General features: G+C 39.9%; 1 protein-coding gene across 1 annotated transcript; it reads left to right on the top strand.

Moving 5' to 3' along the window:
* The first annotated feature begins 203 nt into the window (after nucleotides 1-203).
* Pdk4 (pyruvate dehydrogenase kinase 4) lies at nucleotides 204-12,246 on the top strand. Its single transcript, XM_052173217.1, has 11 exons — nucleotides 204-494; nucleotides 1,399-1,540; nucleotides 2,808-2,879; nucleotides 3,611-3,795; nucleotides 3,942-4,028; nucleotides 4,474-4,551; nucleotides 6,431-6,507; nucleotides 8,204-8,302; nucleotides 8,496-8,606; nucleotides 8,894-9,007; nucleotides 10,122-12,246. The coding sequence occupies exons 1-11, from the start codon at nucleotides 365-367 to the stop codon at nucleotides 10,263-10,265; spliced, it is 1,239 nt and encodes a 412-aa protein (XP_052029177.1). The 5' UTR covers nucleotides 204-364; the 3' UTR covers nucleotides 10,266-12,246.
* The last annotated feature ends 2,914 nt before the right edge of the window (nucleotides 12,247-15,160 follow it).

The following is a 15,160-nucleotide window of genomic DNA, read 5'->3' as shown; positions in this document are numbered from 1 at the left end:
GCCTCCCTCTCACCCTTTGCCCCCTGCAGGCAGTGGAAACCGTGTTGGGATCCCTGTGCCAGGCCTTTCTAGTGACCGCGGCCAAAGGGAGGAGCCCAAAGTTCTTTCTCTGAGCTGATTGGTGTGGCCCCAAGTTCAGAGTCCCAGAGCCTCCTCCTGGCTGGAGTTGTGGAGAGGGCGGGGAGGTGGATAAAAGGCAAGACAGCGGGAGGTGGGAGGACACGAGTGTCAACTCTTCACCCAGCCACCAGCACCCGGGACCCTGAGCCCACAGCGCACTTGCTCCCACTCGGCCGCGCTCCTGACCCGCAGCCCTCGCCAACCCTACGGATCCTAGCCACCGCCAGCTTAGGTGGACGTCAGGATGAAGGCAGCCCGCTTGGTGATACGCAGCGCCAGCTCGCTGAGCAGCGCCAGCCTGGTCCCCCGGGAGGTCGAGCTGTTCTCCCGCTACAGCCCGTCCCCACTGTCCATGAAGCAGCTACTGGACTTTGGTGAGAGGCGATGCAGAGCCCAGGAGGGTGGCGCTGAGGCTGGGGAGGCCCCGGGATGGGTTCAGGGCTAGGACAACTGACTCTATTTGGCTGAAGAACTCAGGATCCTCAAAAGGCTATGTACCTGCTTTCCTAGTTTGGATACTTTCTGACAGTTTGTGAAAGAAGGCTAAGTCACTTGATGCTCGACTTTGAGTCTACTTTTCTCTTCTCACTGTCTAGATCTTTGAGTGTGTGTGTGTGTGTGTACGCGCGCGTATTCATACATACATACATACATACATACATACATACATACATAATACATGCTTTCAGCCACCATTTTAATAATGGACTAGAAACTAAACTAACTCTTATCTTCCCAATGTGGTACTTCCTAATAATGTAAACTCACTTTAGATGCCTAACAGGCATCTTTACTATTTCCCCTTTATTGTTTTACAAGTATTTACATTACTACTACTACTAAGAAAAAAATTGTTACTCCCTTACTGCCTCGGTGGCATAATTTTATTGTGGTATTGTTTGTTACTAGCCTGGAAACGCCTCTGCCTCCTTGGACCCAGGCCCCCTTCAAGTTCATAGTCATTAGAGGGTGTGTGGTTGAGTTTGTGGTGCAGGCTGGCTCTGAACTCCAGTAAAATAACTGGAAAGTGGTTTGGTTTCTCCAGAGTGAAATTTTTTTCAGAAAGAAAATAAACGGTATTTCACCTATTTTGGTCACTCTTAAAAAGTAAAAAGGGAGTGAAATTGGACAGAAAGAAAAAGACACTAAAGATCTAGCCTTAAAGTATCTCTAAGCACTAACCTAACTGTGGTTAAGATACCATTTTACAACATCATTTATATTTGCTATTTATTCTCAAAATCTTCCCCCAAACCGAACATGTTTCATCCACTACAGGTTCAGAAAATGCCTGCGAAAGAACTTCTTTTTCCTTTCTGCGGCAAGAATTGCCCGTAAGACTAGCCAACATCCTGAAGGAGATTGACATCCTCCCTGACCGGCTAGTGAATACCCCTTCCGTGCAGCTGGTGAAGAGCTGGTAAGGGGCGTGCTGTTTTGAAGTTTCTGGCTTTAAAAGTTACCTGAGTACCACTTCTTATACCGTATTAGCATCCTACTTGGATATCAGGTGGTCTAAACAGAAAAATAGTTTTGGAAGTTGGAAGTTTGTATTAACTTAGAACAGGTTAGCATTAGGATGGTTATAAATCTACAAATAGATGTTTGTTAATATCCTAAAATCAAAAACAAAAACAAAAGCATTCCCTTCACTTTTGGGGGGATATACCTCTGTTTTTGTTTGTCTTTTCCTTTTCCTTTCTTCATTGTTATTTTGTTCTCAAGACCAGGTCTGTGAGTCACAGGCTTCCTAGAACTCCATATACAGCCTAGGACGACCTTGAAGTCCTCTCTACTTAGCCTCACCTCCTAGCTGCTGGGGTCATAAGCATGTACTGCCATACCCAACTTCCATTACAAGATAATTTGGATGTATGGGATAATTCTGAAGAATAATCAATATGGGTTGTTTTTTTTTTTTAAATACTGTGCTTTACCTAACAAAGCATGGAATCTAAAATTGTACAAACAATCCTTTGCCTAGAAATAGATGTTGGCATCGGCTGTATAGAGAGAGTCTAAGTTTTGTTCCTTATCAGCAACCAGCAAAGTGAGCCTTGGGTTCAAATTCTGCTGTGGCATCTCCCTTTGTGTCTTCACAAGTGCCTTAAACCCTTGCTGCCTCAACATCCCCACCTATTGTTACAAAAGATGCTGCATATAATTAAATGAAGTAATTTATTTCTTATACGTACAACACAAGCACACTACCAGCAATCTCAGCTACTTTGATTTTTTTTTTAAACTAAGAGTACTGATACCTAGGAAACAAGATGCTTGGAGGGCAGACCCAGGCTACAGACTGGTAGAGAAAGAGCCTCATCCAGTGACTGAAGAAATATGCTATGCCAATAGGATGATTCCAACCTGAAATGTTCCGTGCAGTTCCTTTGCTACCATCAAGACTTCAGTTCTCTTGCAGAGGCATACAAAAAGAAGAAAAAAAATCAGAAATGCTCTCTTTTGTTTTTAGTAAATGAAATGAAAACATCTGCCAAGCAAAGTGGTCAGGAAAATAAGGGAGTGGGAAAAAAATGCAGCTTTAGAAATATTTTAACCTGTGATTTGCCAAACATTTTGAAGGAAAGTTGCAATTTGAAACATAGTGGTTCCCTTCCCCTTTCTGATCATTTTCAAAGGTATTTTAATTGCATCTGACATTAATTTCAAGACTTCTCCCTTCACAGGTACATCCAGAGCTTGATGGATTTGGTAGAGTTCCATGAGAAGAGCCCAGAAGACCAAAAAGCTCTATCAGAGTAAGAGTTCTTCTTGAAAATACATGCTTAGAAATCTGATCCTTCTGGCACATCTCTGAGATCGTTTTTTTAAGCTTAGAGAGACTCAGCCTTTCAGAGTAAATTGCTACCCCTTACAAATGTTGGCTTCTTTGTGGTTTTAGAAGGGGAGAAATGTTAGGCTGAAATTAATACAGGGTATCAACCAATGTAGAGGACTTGGAGTTTTGGCTTTCCAAGGAACGCCATGTTTACTTTAAATTTAGTCCAAAGATTATATTTGCAAGAGAGTTTGCCAGAACATAATTTTAATGGACTTCTGGGTGGTTAGTGATAGCATATTTTCTTTTTGTGTGACAATTTCTATCTAGCTAAATAGCAATCTTTAAAAAAACAATCGAACAAAAAAAAATCCCCCATGGTCTTATTTTCCACAATGGCCTGCTAGAATCATCTTTGATTTTAAATAGTCTCTAACAAGTAGGCTTAATGAACATTTTTAATGAAGGCAGTATTCATAGAGTTAGTAGTTTTATATGGGACCTAGAAATACAAATCCTTTCATGAGGCTGCCTCTTCTGCTATTGTAGAAGAATGTATAGTGATTGTCCAAAGGAAATTTCACCCAGTATTTTATAATTGTGCTTAGGATGGTCCTGCGAAAAGAGCTTTAGTTTTCTCTGAAGTAACTTAAGAAAGAGACATTTGGGAAACTTCTTTAATGTCTGCTAACTGTGGGTGTTCTGGTTTAGCTTTGTAGACACGCTGGTCAAAGTTCGAAACAGACATCACAATGTGGTCCCTACGATGGCTCAAGGGATCCTTGAGTATAAAGACACCTGCACTGTGGACCCCGTTACCAATCAAAATCTTCAGTATTTTTTGGACCGGTTTTATATGAACCGCATTTCTACTCGGATGCTCATGAACCAGCACAGTAAGTGAGGCTCTCAGGGGCTGGGCTAGACATGCGCACTGAGCAGAACCCAAGTCGAGTCAGGGCCCGAGGCTGGGGACTCGCGGCATTTGTTCTAGTCAACACCCTGAGTTTTATAACATGTTTCTGTTTTTATTTTCCAACAGTCCTCATATTCAGTGACTCAAAGACAGGAAACCCAAGCCACATTGGAAGTATCGACCCAAACTGTGATGTGGTAGCCGTGGTCCAAGGTAATTTCTAGACTTCTAAATTTCCCTTATTGAAAATGTATAATACATGGTTGGCAAGTCTGTAATCTAGGTGATTCTGTAAGTGAATTTGTGTTCACCGAGTTCTGTCTGTGCTTTATGAATTCTGCCATCAAACTCCCTTGCTTTAGAGTGTCATGAGTGTAAACACTCATTTATAGTATTATAAAAAATTTAAACATAAGTGGTCCATGTGCCATATTCTTATATATTGTATTTGATCTAAAAGTACATGTATTCCTATTGCTGCAACTTCAATAAAATATTATGTTTTAATAAAATATTAAAGAGACATCTTTCATACATATAAGCCAATTCTCCAGTGAATAGAATTTTAAATTAAGTGCAGTAAACACATTGGATATCACTTGACAACTGTACTTGGAATAAATTTATTTCATTGTTATGAAAAAATTTTCAATTCCAGATGCCTTTGAGTGTGCAAAGATGCTCTGCGATCAATATTATCTAACATCGCCAGAACTGAAGCTCACGCAAGTCAATGGTAAGCTAGCAGTCGCAAGACAGGAGCAAACCTATTAAAACGCAGGACTATGGGTCTTTGTCAATACAAGGCAGCCTTTGTGTGCTTTATGTTCTCCTGAGCTTACTTAGAATTTGTGTAATTTCTGTTTTGTTTTGTTTTTTTTTAAGACAAACTTCTCCCTATTTGCCTCAGCTGCAAAGCTTCAGTTGTGTATACGACATGCTTTCTATGATTCTTTTGGACAATGACCTACCCAGGCTCCAATATCTTAGACCAAGGAAAGACTGTTTACTATAAAATGTGTAAGATAATCTCGAGGCATGGCGCCTACAATCCTAGCACTTGGGAAGTAGATGGAGGAGGAGTTCACGCCCTTCTTACAAGTCCTTCAACCCCCAGGCCAGCTGAACATATCTAAGGCTCTGTTCCCCCAAAAGGAAATAGTAACACGTAGAATACAAAGAAGAAGGATATCTGAAGTACAGAAAGCAGTTGTGAATGGCAATAGCCTTCTCAAAACATTATTCATGGGACTGGAAAATACTTCACAAATTGCCCTATAAGGAATAAGATAGAGAGCGATAGATGTTCGATGATTCTGGTCATGTGAGATATAAACTCTAATTATTCACAGTCACATAAGTGGAAATTGCAACAGTACTTATCAAAGGCTCAAGGGGAAGAGATAAGGGATTGCTTTTGAATAAGTATAAAGATTCAGTTGTATAAGATGAATGAGTTCTAGAATTTTGTTTTGCACAACATAGTTAACAGTATTGAACTATACACCTAAGAATTTCTCAAGTGTACTTGCATTCATGTTGAATATTGTTACTACAACTTTTTAAAATGTACTACAAACATATACTACTATTCGGAAATGGAACATACTTCAAAGCTTGAACTCTATGCTGTCTGCTGAGACAAGGTCTTCACACATGGAAGTGATTATATAATCAATTCAAGGAACAATTTTTATCTTATTCTCTTCTATTCCACAAGAGAGGGGTGTCTCAGATCAAGGCACGCTTAAATTGGAATGACCATTTCTTTCCATTCTGAGTATATTTTTTTCCAAATACTATATACAGTGATATTTACTATTGGTGAGATTAATAGCTGCTTGATTTAGATGGACTTGCTCGTAGCCAGAGGGCATGGGAATGCAAGGGAACACTAAAATCAAAGCAGGAGGGTGGATAATGATGAAGCCAGAGTAAGCAGAACTGTGTAATACTTGGGGATAAACTGCTCGAACCGTCAGATAAAACAAAGGCAGCCCTTGTTCCAGGCCTTCCTTGTGTTTACTCAGTCAAGTCTTCCAAGGCCCGGGGCATCAAAGAATACTTTTATTTTTGTTTTCAAACAGTATCATGAGGCTTATGTTTCTGTTTTCTTTATCCTGTTGGGGAAGCTTAAGCACATTTAGCTTCTAAGATTTAATGTTTTGGTGATTTAAAAAAAAAGCCATGTCATTTAATATGTATTAAATTATGAAAATTACAGCTATTACTAATGTCCTAAGCATACTTATTCCTCCTATCTTCAAATGCATTTAGTATTATTACTGAAGTTGTATACTTTAAACACAGTGAAAATAGACACATTTATGTAACTTGATTTATTCTACGACCTCACCCTTCAGCCAACTACATACATTGGCAGGGGAATGCAAACTTTAATCTTGAATCCTAAGGAGCAGCTGGGACTGTATTGGATACATAGGCCAGCTGTCCCTACTGTTTAAAAGGGAATGTTCTAAGTCACAATTCTCAGGTGAGGAAAATGGCAGCTCCCCCAGTCTTGTCTAGAATTACAACCTTAATCCAACAGACTCAGAGGTTCATTGCAGCAAAATAATTGTTTCCCAAAGCTAATGAATTTAATTTTTTTCTAGGAAAATTTCCAGGCCAACCAATCCACATTGTGTACGTCCCCTCGCACCTTCACCATATGCTCTTTGAACTCTTCAAGGTATGATATTCCTAGCAGTCGTGGGTTTATCTCTAAGTAGTTCTGAGCTCAGTTTGATCATTCCCCATTAAATAAGACTGGCTATACATTCTCCCAGGAATACCTTTGTATAACGAAGCTCTGTAGCCAGTGTAGGGAAAGCACACAGAGATCACAGTAAAATAATGTGCTTGAAAATATACAATGGTTCATTATATCTCAGTATTGAAGGGTGGAGACTGTGTTTCCATCATTTCTTCGGATTTGTAACAAAGCACTAGTTTATTCTTTAGAAGAGGTCAGAGGATGAGTGTCTTTGTCAATGAAGTCTTGCAACCTCCATACTACAGACTCTCTCTGCCACTGCACACTCCAAGGCACAGGTCCTGTGGGTGGGGGCGGCCACATTCTGAACCTAGAACAGCCAGTCCCATCACATGAACATGATTCATGTGTGAACCATGCTAAAATGTATACTCCGACGGAGGTCAGGAGTGGTGTCCAGGACTCTGAATTTCCAAGGAATCGATGGTTATCCACAGTCCACACATTCTAACCAGCCTACAGAGCCCTGGTTCTCAGACAGTGTGTGAACCACAACCATTCCCCATCTTTCTTGATGAAAGAGAGATGCATAGAGATAGTTAGGTTCTCTAGATCTGAGAATTTGCACTTCTAGCACTCTGAAGATTCAAAGGCCTCTATTCTGGGTAACTAAATACTGATATCAAATCCTTTATGTATTCTAAGATCGTACTAACGTTCTGAACTTAAGTCAGGAAATAAGAATTGCTTGAAGTTTGTGATGTTCTCCAAGATGATTTCATAGATTGACAGGAGGAAGGAAATCTTTTTAAAAGTAAAATCTGCTTCTAATACTGACATAAAGCCAGAATGTTCTGTTTTACAACATACCCTAATGTTTGGTAATGAGGTATTGATTAAGTTCCAAATACCTGACCTATTTTATTCCACTTCAGTTAGTATCTGGAATCATACATAGACACCAACGGATAGAGAGAAAGGGAAATAGACTGATAAAATGAGACTTTACCCACAGGGCATTTCTTCTGTAAGCTCAAGACATGTATGACTTTACTTGATGCTGAAGAAGACATGATACTTTTTCATCAATTTAGTTTTATTTTAATTGAATGTTCTAACTCACAGAGTTACTTTCCCATCCCTGGTGAAAGTTGAAATGAAATTCAAATGCAAATAGAAATTTAATTTAGAATTATTGACTGTCCTTTTAAATAGTAGCAACCTTTTTTTTCCCCAGCAAGTTTTATAAAAGCCAATAAATTGGTTCAATGATTCACTGTTCATTCCTTATGTAATAGTCTTTGGTGTTTGGATATAAAATGTAATGGAAAGACAGAAAAATAGGGCACTAGGAAATGGACTATAAAAACCAATTTCTACATTTAAATTAAGCTTACAAATAAGAACTTGACAGCCAGCAGAATTGTTTTTCCATTAGACATTACTCCCAGGAGCTATGTTACATGGTAAATGAAGATTCTGAATTATACATTCTACATGACACATTCATAAACGGCTATGTTTACAGAGATGTTTTATCACTCACTTAAGAAATAGGAACTTTGAATTACCCTCTGCTGCTTTTAGTTTAAACATAAAGCTGGTTATTTGTTGGCCTCATTCTCCCCCTCCCCCATCCCTGTTTGATTCCTTATGGTTTTGGTGTCTTTAGAATGCCATGAGGGCTACGGTTGAGCATCAAGAAAACAGCCCTTCCCTGACCCCAGTCGAGGCCACTGTCGTCTTGGGCAAAGAAGACCTTACAATCAAGGTGACCTCTCTCTTCTTTTGTTTAAGGTTCTATGGAGAGAAGTAAAAGATTGGATAATAACACGGGGCCCCATGTGGGGCAACTCTCAAAGCCATGCGTGCCCCGTGACATTGAGGAGAGGAAAGGCCCTTTTCTGTAGACAGGTGCCATTATTGTGAAAGTATAGCTCTGACCTATTTGTGTCCTGTTTCAGATTTCTGACCGAGGAGGCGGTGTTCCTCTGAGGATTACTGACCGCCTCTTTAGTTACACATACTCTACTGCCCCAACGCCTGTGATGGACAATTCCCGGAATGCCCCCTTGGTAAGGCTAATGATACAGCTGAAGTTATCTCAAAGCCACCTCATTCTAAACCCAAGATGAGACTTATAAGGAAGTATTTAAGCAAGATAATCGATGGAGCTAGGTAGTTACTCGGACATATGAGAAATATGGCAAAGTTAGCTAAGATTAGAACAAAGATCCTAAGAGCTCCTGGTTGGGAGGAGTTTTCAAACATGCACATCAATGAGGCTCCTAACACCTTTCCATATTCTGTATTCCAGTGGTTGTGTCTGCTTTTTCACTAACCCTTGACCTTCTACCTCCAGGCCGGATTTGGGTATGGCTTGCCAATTTCTCGTCTCTACGCCAAGTATTTTCAAGGAGATCTAAATCTCTACTCTATGTCAGGCTATGGGACAGACGCTATCATCTACTTAAAGGTACGCTTGAGACTCAGTCAAAAGCCATCTTTTCAAAGCCATGAATTTGTTTATACCTCTGTGTTCTATGGTCCTCTGTGAACTCTTCAAATGGAGTTAGTCTAACAGCCAGTGATTAACATTCTTTTTTGGGCATGTGCACACCATGCTTATATACAGCTTACCCAAAAGAACACTAAGGTGTGCTACCTGTCTCAAGTGCTGACCCAGATACAGATTAAGGTCCAGTGTGGCAGCATCCTGACGTGAATCTTTTTCTGACAAGTTGCCTTTGACATCTGTGAGGATAGCTAGATTTCTGTTTTACTCAGCCTTGTGGGTAATACATGCTAATGAAGGTTCAGACTAAAACAATAAAAACCAAGACCGTTTTAACCTTAAGCTGGCCCTACTAGGGGAAAGTTTAAAACCCAGGGGAAAGATTACTCACAAGCTGTCAGTGGGTGCCAGGCATTTCCTATTTGAAATTTAAATCTGAGTACATATTTTCCTGTCTCGGATAAAGCCTAAATTTGTTTGTTAAGATCATCTTCTCAACTCTGTCATTTGCCAACTATTTCAACAGAAAATTTATTTACAGCTAATAAGAACTGCAACATTGGTTGTTTCTAGGCTTCTTCCATTTTGTTAGTTGGAATTAAATACTCACGCACCCTTGACTTCCTGAAATACTTGATGTACTTATTCATTTCTGAAATGCTAATCGGAAAAAGTGTTCAAACTATAGGGAAAGAAGCCCATAAGAGATGGAAAGTATCATCTAAGGTCTCTATCACAGAAACCCAGGTTTCTTTCTGAAAAGAATCGCTTTTCTTTTCAACTTTATTATATCAGAAGTCTCCAATGGTCATGTCTAAATATTGAACACAAAATCTGTGCCCAAATCTACAATCCCATACCTACAATTTAAGCTTTTATTGAATAAAGATAATAGATTTTTAGTCACGTTTTGTGAAATATCTAGCACAGCATGGGTTTGGTACATCTTTACTACAAAGTCAATTAAATGAGAGTCCTTGAATACTAAATCATATCTCTGAATGTATTTTGAATAATGGCGTGCAGCTGTGCATCATTTCTTTAATCTGTTGTTTTTTCTCTACTCTCCTTTTAGGCTTTATCTTCCGAGTCTGTAGAAAAACTCCCCGTCTTTAACAAGTCAGCCTTCAAACATTATCAGATGAGTTCCGAGGCTGATGACTGGTGTATCCCAAGCAGGGAACCAAAGAACCTGGCGAAGGAGAAGCTGGCAGTGTGAAGAAAACATGCCTGGCACTTTACGGGATCAAAGTGGGTCTTTGGCAGTGCTGCTTTGAGAATGTGTGTGGACTCTCGTTTCCGCAAAACAAAGCAAAACGAAACCAAGCAAGCAAAAAAAAAAAAAATGCTAGAAAAGACACTGATCCGATTAGGGACGGATGGAGCTTGGTTGGGTGACCCGGGAGAAACCAGGACAGGGCACCAGTAGATAACAGGTGTCCTGCTTCTCCTTTAGCAATGCAGAATGACTCATGTCTATTCCAACTACCAAAAAGAAGTCTGCCTCTGAATTACAGCTCATTCTCAACAAGGACAGAGCTTGAGGTTTGCAGTTTCAGCAGCCAGATGTTTGAGGGTTCTTGCTGCCATCCAAATATATTGGTGTTTAGTGAACATCAGTTATCGGTGTTTCCCTACCATGCAAAGATTGGAGCATTGGCGGAAATGTGTGTAAATGTACATTTTATAGGAGTTAGTATACTCTGGAGAGGACAGGATGGAAAGATTCAAAGCATTTTATTAAGCTTGTGGCTGAGCACTGTGGCCTGTGTGAAAACTCAGAAGAAAAGGGTCTCTGTCAAGACAGTTCCAGGATTATGCAGCTTTTTCTGTTCAGTCTGCATTCAAAAAGCCAGTGCCTTTTGACTGGTGCCTAGTCTTGGGAGAAATGTTAAATATGCACTGACCTCAGGAAGTTGTGTTTGAAAGAGAGATGAAATGCCCAAGCGATTCAAGGATTGTGTGTATGGAGAAACCCACATTAGAGAAAGAAACCACATACTTAAAACTTTACTGTGAATAAATGGCAGTAAACTTTCTCTAACTAGAAGTAGTGAAATTTTCAAGGTTATCTACTTTCTACTCTTAAAAAAGATGTGCATCATTATGTTTTAATTATATTCTCTACACTCTAACATTAGCCTATCTGTTCAAAAATTTCTACTTGCCAATTGGCTTGAGAGTGTTAAAACTTAAATCCTTCTTGGAGTATTGAGAGTAGTCTGGAAGTAAAATGGTCTCAATCAGGAGGATGTCATTTGTTAAGCATGGCGGACATCAAGAACTAGGGATGTGCATGAGGCTTGGGAGGATGAAGGTATAATTGTCAGCGGGAGATCATCAACTTAAGATCACCCTTAGGAAAGAAAGAAAAATGAGGAAAAAGGGAAGGATGGAGAGAGGGAAGGAAGGAAGCAGAAAGCAGGCATCTTCCTATTTCCCCACAAACTAACCCAAGGAATCCTCTGTGTTTTTCCTGGGTAGGGAAGAGGACAACTTGGTGTCTTTGAAAGCAGTATGGCTTCTTCAGTGGGTCTCCCTCTTGTAAGATAAGGTGAAATAATTAATTTGTGTCAAATCGATGTTAAAACCTTTTTTCTGCATTGTAATATTATCAGTCCTGTGTGTCAGTTGAGTTTGAAATTTGTAATGAATTTCACAGTGACCTAGAGCTGAGGTGCTTCCGGTTGTGGCAACAGGAGCCACAACTTTCTTTCTCTCTTTTTGGCATTGCAGATGTTATCCTTAAAAGTTCTGGGCGGTGTCTTTGACAGCAGGACTCTCACTCCTGCATTGGTTGATCACATAACACTGTCAGCATTTGGGTTATCTGATGTATCATTGTTGTTGTTTTGTTGTTGATGTTTCCGTTGAAATTTCAGCTACATGTTTGTGCACATGTTTGTGCGCATGTGTTTACCAAAGATCTAAGGCATTTGGTAAGTTAGCCCAAATACCATGAGCTGTGTGAAAAGTAATAGGGAAAAGCTTTAGGATGTCAATAGCATCAACTGTGTAAATTAAATCAGAATAGTCCTCCCTATTATTTGTGAACCCCTGGGAGACTTTAAACTCTAGTAGATGGATGCTAAATGCCCAGACCCACTTAACTTATTAATGTATGAATTACATTTATGTTTTTAGTTTATATGCAGAGAATTGTGATAATTTTATAATAAATATTTTTATTATAATGGTAATGTGGTCTTATAAAATTCTTTTCTTGAATAATCTAAAAGTATAATGAATGATATCAACTGAAGGAGTTCCTCACTTTTTTCTTTAGATATAACTCATTTGGCATAGTTAAAAATATATAATAAAAATAATAAAAAGTATTAAAAGCAACTCTAACATCCTAATTGTAAAACAAAAGCATTTTAGAGTGGTTCAGAAGTTGTGGTTGTCTTTTCCTTGTTTGTATATGCTCCGTGAACACACAGAACTAAAACATATTACCCTCAAGTATTTATTCAGTAACTATTTGGCAGTGCATGTTTCCTAGAATTCTCATGTTATTTTTTTCTTTCTTTTTTTATTAATTGTTTCATTTATTTACATTCTGAATGTTGCCCCCCTTTCTGGTCACCCCTCCATTAGTTTTTCACCCCATTGCCCTTCCCCTTTATTTGTGAGAGGTTGCTTCCCCACCCACCTACCCACTTCCACCTCACCCCACTAGTATCCCCATTCCCTGGGGCATCAAGTTTCTACAGGATTAAGAGCATCCTTTCTCATTGAGGTCAGACAAGGCAGTCCTCTACTATATATGTAGTGGGGATCACAGACCAGTCCATGTATGCTCTTTGGTTGGTGGCTTAGTCTCTGATAGCTCTGAGGGATCTGGGTTAGTTGATACTGTTGTTCTTCCTACGGGATTGCAATCTTCTTCAGCTTCTTTAGCCCTTATCCTAACTCTTCCACAGGAGTCCCTGACCTCAGTCCAATGGTTGGCTTTAAGTATCTGCATCTGTCTCAGTCAGCTGCTGGTAGAGCCTCTCACAGGGCAGCCATGTTAGGCTCCTGTCTGCCAGAACAACATGGCATCACCAGTAATAGTGCCAGGGTTTGGTGCCTGTACATGAGGTGGATCCCAAGTTGGACAGTCACTGGATGGCTTTTTCTTCAGTCTCTGCTCCATTTTTGTCCCTGCATTTTATGTTCCCTTTTCTAATTTCACTTTATATAGTATTTGCATACACACAGTGAAATTAAAAAAATAATAACCTAGATAATTTAAACTCCCAAATAACTTTGGCTTAAGAATCTGCATGATGATGAATAAGAGATAAAATAGAAATTACTAAATTTGGGCCAACAGGATAGCTTGATGGGTAAATGTAACTTTCACCAAGTCTGAGATCTGAGTTCAGTCTCCATAACCCTCGTCGTAGAAGAGAAGACCCAAAATTCCTCAAGTTGTCTTCTAACTGTCACATAAACTAATAAGCACATGTTCATGCACAACATAGAAAATAAATAAAAAGGTGATAATACGAAGAAGAAATTACTAAGCTGAATCATGCATGGCTAATGTTGTCTTTGTTATTTCGTGCCTTCTTTTACTAATGCAATCCTCTGCCTTTAGATGACCAGCTTTGCATCCATCATAGCGTTTTTACATGATGTATTAGTTATTTTTCTATTGCTGTGATAAAAACAAATTGATCAAGGCAATATAGGTGGAAGGGTTTATTTGGAGCTTACAGTCCCTGGGGGATAGGTGACTGTGACCATCTTGATAGAGAACATGGTAGCAGACAGACATTCATGGCTCTGGAGCAGTAGTTGAGACCTCACACTCCAATTCACAAACAGGAAATAGACTTTACTGGCAATGACTGGAGGCTTTTGAAGCCCAGCCCTGAGACGCATCTCCTGCAACAAGATCACACCTTCAAACCCTTCCTGAACAGTACTTTCAACTATAGACAAAATATTCAAACATAAAAGCCAAACCACCATATTCCAATCCCTGACCCCTGTTTGGGCTTGTGCCCATAGAATGCAAAATAGATTTAGTCCAGCTTCAAAAGTCTCCACAGTCCTTCACAGTCTCAACACAGAAGAGTTCAGAGTCTCTTCTGAACTCAAGAGAGTCTCTTAATTGCAACCTTTTGTAAAATCAAATACCACACCATGCACCTCCAATATGTAATGACACTAAATAGATATTATCATTCCATTACATACAGAGGAAATACCAGACAAAAGCAAGACCAAAACCCAGCAGGGCAAATTTGAAATCCTTGAAGCTCCATGTCCAATGTTAAAGGGCTTAGATGACTTCACCCTTCTGGCTTTGCTCTCTTGGGCTGGTTCTTGTTGAGATTTATTCTGTTGCTATGTATTGTAGCACTAAATTCTATACCAGAAGGTATAAGCCTTCTGTTTACAAGCTTTTGTTGTGCAAACCTTGTTCCTTGATTCAAAACTTGGTTAAATAAAACTGGTGACAGCCAGTTACTAGAGGGAAAGGAGGTAGATGAGTTTGGAGTGACGTGGTTAGGTGTGGATAGTGGGGAATGAAGAGGAGGAAGAAGGGAGAGAGGAGAAAGCCTCCATGAGGGGAGAGGAACCATCAGCACACGGGCAGGAGAAACAGCAAGTATCTGGGGCACACACATCTGGGGAGGCAGCCAGGCCAGCAATTAGAAGAGTAGCTTTACCCACCAGTAATTGTCAAAGTCAAATAAAATAGCCAAATTCTGAGTCTCATTTATTTGTAAGCTAGTTGGGGGATATGTTGAAATTGGCTATACTACAGGTTCTGCTCCCTCTCAAGGCTCTGACATCTCCAACATCATAAATTTCCAGGGATCATTTTCAGAGCTTCACGGGAAGGCCTCTCAGGGCCTCAATACAGAGACTGCCTGGCCACTAGCCTGACATCAATGAGTCTCCATAACTTTTGAGGGAGTGTCTAGATCCTCATTTTTTAAGACATTCTTTTTTTATTAGATATTTGCTTTGTTTACATTTCAAATGTTAACACCTTTCCACGTTACCCCACCAAAAACCCCTATCCCGTCTCCCCTCCCACTCTTCGCCCCTCTCCCAATTTCCTGACATGCATTCCCATAACTATTCTGGGGAATCGAGCCTTCAGAAGAT

Source organism: Apodemus sylvaticus, chromosome 2 (assembly GCF_947179515.1).
Source record: "Apodemus sylvaticus chromosome 2, mApoSyl1.1, whole genome shotgun sequence".
Classification (NCBI taxonomy): domain Eukaryota; kingdom Metazoa; phylum Chordata; class Mammalia; order Rodentia; family Muridae; genus Apodemus; species Apodemus sylvaticus.
The sequence above is the reverse complement of the archived record's forward strand: the minus strand, read 5'-3'. Positions and strand labels throughout refer to the sequence as shown.